Genomic DNA, 2,852 nt, shown 5'->3' with positions numbered 1-2,852 from the left:
AGAACTGAAAAATATATGTCCCCTTTAAGAAGTGTAAAACTGTGAGAATTGTTTTCAAGAAATATTAATTTATCTTATTTAATTGGAAATAGTTAAACAAAAAAGTTACGCAATTGAGCAATTAAACTGTTTTTTAAGTTTAACCACAGTCCAAAGACTATTTTTTTTTTTTTAAAAACTGACATTCAAGTATTTTTCCATCTTATTCCAACATGTTTTCTAGCAAAAAAATATAATTTTGTATAAACATCTGAATTGTGATATATGTCAAAGTGGACAAAACCAAAATGTTTTAGGGATACATGATTTTCATAACAACCCTTAACAATCATTGGTACAAATAAGCATTAAGAGATTTTATATTGTACCATAAAATATGTTAAAATGTGCATTGTTCACTTGTTGTTTTTTGTGCTTTTATTGAAACCTTTCCAAACTGCAATGCCATGATTGGTAGCGACTGGTCCACTGTTACACAGCTGAAATGTAGAACAAATAAGAAGTTTGGAAAGAGAATAAACAAAATCAAAGTTCACCTGATCGTTGATATAAACAGAGGCTCTTTCCCCTCCAGCCTGTAGTCAGAGGGAAAACTGAGTTGTAGCCAGGAAAAGGTAAGTGGTTTACACATTTTACAGAAAACAAATGCTCTTTGTGTTTAAAGTATATGTTGAAATGTTTTTCCAGAACATGAGTGGAGTTTAAGAACATGTTAGCTTTTTCATTTAAAATCCAGCTCTACAATGAAACAATTGCTTTGAGATGGTGGGAAAAAGAGCCTGTTTTTTAGTATTTATCCATGCCATAAAGTGTCACAAAGGAAATGTACAAATGATCTTAAAGAGTTTGAGTTTTTAGCTTTTCCGTTTATTATATATTGTGTGAAATTTTGTCAGATCTGACACATGAAGAAAATAAATGAATCACTTTAATCAAGATGGCTATCTATATGGAAAACTAATATATTTTTATGGAGCAAACAAAGACTTGTATAGGCTATTAATCTAGAACCTGTAGAACCAACTTAGTAGGTTTTGAGATTTCACCGGGTCTATGTGCAACAACACATATTGTGTAAGCAAAACAAATAGCACTTTTGACCCTTTGTTTCAGTTCACGATGCATGCACCCCTGGTTCTCTGGATCTTATCAGCAGTGGTCTGTGTAGGAAGAAGCCATCATCACATAGGGCACGGTGAGGAGGCCCAAGGCCCCGCTGGAGATGGCAGTGACAACAAAATGTCGCTGGTGACCTCGGCAAACAAAGAGTTTGCATTCCGTCTGTACACAAAGTTGGCGGATCATGCATCCTCCGAGGGCAAAAACATCTTCTTCTCTCCGGTTAGCGTCTCCGCTGCCTTGGCTGCTCTGATGGTGGGGGCCCGGGGGGAGACTCACCAACAGCTTTTCAGAGGGATGGGCTTCAGCAGCTCCCAGCTGGCTCAGACAGATGTAGACCAGGCCTTTCGTACACTCCTTGGAAACAAAGCATCTCATGAGGACCTCAGCCAAGGCACTGCTGTGTTCGTAGACAACCGCTTCAAGGCAAACCCTGAGTTCCTGGATGTCCTGAAGCAGTCCTATTCTGCCGAGGGCTTCAATGTGGACTTTGTCAAAACCACAGAGAGCGCCGATACCATCAATCAGTATGTATCGGGTAAGACTAACGGGAAGATAGACAAGCTGGTAGAAAGCCTGGATCCAAGCACAGTCATGTATCTCCTCAGCTACATCTACTACAAAGGTAAATGGTCTCATGCAATGAGATCTCTCTCCTCTTTCACTGTGAAGTAATTTTTTTCAGGTGACATGATTGTCTTCACTCGAACAGGTAAATGGGAAACTCCGTTTGATCCTCAGGAGACCTTTGAGGACAGGTTCAGAGTGGACGAAAGCAATGAGGTTCAAAGTCATACATCCAAACAGGCGAAGCAGATATGTGACATCTTGTATTTATTTTCCAACCAACTAATTGTCCATCTTTCATTCTCCAGGTTCAAGTCCAGATGATGAGAATGGAAGAAGATGTTAAAACTTATAATGACCAGGCCATAAACACAACAGTCCTCCACCTGCCTTTCAACAACTCATACTCCATGCTGCTGCTCCTACCTGATGATATGGCAGTGCTGGAGCGCAATATCTCCCCCGCACATGTTACTAAATGGTTGAAGTGGATGAAGTCAGGGTAAAGAAATTCTACATTAAGTACCTATTCCCCAAGTCATGATTGATCAGTGCCTGAAATTTTTTTTTAAATATTTTTAGAACGTACAAGATATTTGTTCCCAAGTTTTCCATCAAGACCTCCTACAAGCTGAATGATGTGCTGACTGGAATGGGAATGGCAGACATGTTTGGGGATCGTGCAAATCTGAGCGGCATTGCAGACGGCCAGAAACTGGCTGTCTCTGAGGTAAAAAGGCAGTAAATGAGGGAAAAAATGTCTTTGCTCGTGTTCTGTTGACATGTTTGACCCGCTCTGCTTTGATTGTGCTGTAAAGGTGGTGCACCAAGCCACACTGGACGTCGATGAGGCCGGAGCCACAGCTGCAGCAGCCACCGGTATCGGCATAACGCTACTTTCCTACCGCCACATCCCAGAGTTGAGATTCAACCGTCCTTTCATGGTGATCATCACTGAGCGAGTTCCAGAAAACATTCTCTTCATTGGCAAGATTGTCAACCCAAACCTCTGAGGGAAGAGATCCCATCTTTGTTAGTACAGACTAATACAAAGAAAATACTTTGTGTGGTGTATTGTTCTCACTGCATACACAGATGAGATGCCTTAACATTTGTATTTGCTGCTCCTGAATAAAGAAATGTCCTAAATGCAACACAAAGCCAAA

At 40.4% G+C, this 2,852-nt stretch overlaps 1 protein-coding gene across 1 annotated transcript; it reads left to right on the top strand.

Moving 5' to 3' along the window:
• The first annotated feature begins 507 nt into the window (after positions 1-507).
• LOC118564995 (serine protease inhibitor 2.1-like) lies at positions 508-2,852 on the top strand. The gene is made up of 6 exons (XM_036144511.1): positions 508-614; positions 1,114-1,744; positions 1,832-1,902; positions 1,995-2,188; positions 2,269-2,416; positions 2,505-2,852. The coding sequence occupies exons 2-6, from the start codon at positions 1,120-1,122 to the stop codon at positions 2,697-2,699; spliced, it is 1,233 nt and encodes a 410-aa protein (XP_036000404.1). The 5' UTR covers positions 508-614; positions 1,114-1,119; the 3' UTR covers positions 2,700-2,852.

The sequence above is a fragment of the Fundulus heteroclitus genome, chromosome 12 (assembly GCF_011125445.2).
Source record: "Fundulus heteroclitus isolate FHET01 chromosome 12, MU-UCD_Fhet_4.1, whole genome shotgun sequence".
Taxonomy (NCBI): Eukaryota; Metazoa; Chordata; class Actinopteri; order Cyprinodontiformes; family Fundulidae; genus Fundulus; species Fundulus heteroclitus.
Note: the sequence above shows the minus strand (reverse complement) of the source record. Positions and strands in the feature narration are given on the sequence as shown.

Excerpts from the sequence above, each read along its gene's own strand:
- LOC118564995 (XM_036144511.1), top strand. The coding sequence starts at position 1,120 with ATGCATGCACCCCTGGTTCTCTGGATCTTATCAGCAGTGGTCTGTGTA. Across the intron at positions 1,903-1,994 it reads GAGTGGACGAAAGCAATGAG|GTTCAAGTCCAGATGATGAG; the intron begins GTTCAAAGTCAT and ends TTCATTCTCCAG. Across the intron at positions 2,417-2,504 it reads AGAAACTGGCTGTCTCTGAG|GTGGTGCACCAAGCCACACT; the intron begins GTAAAAAGGCAG and ends TGTGCTGTAAAG.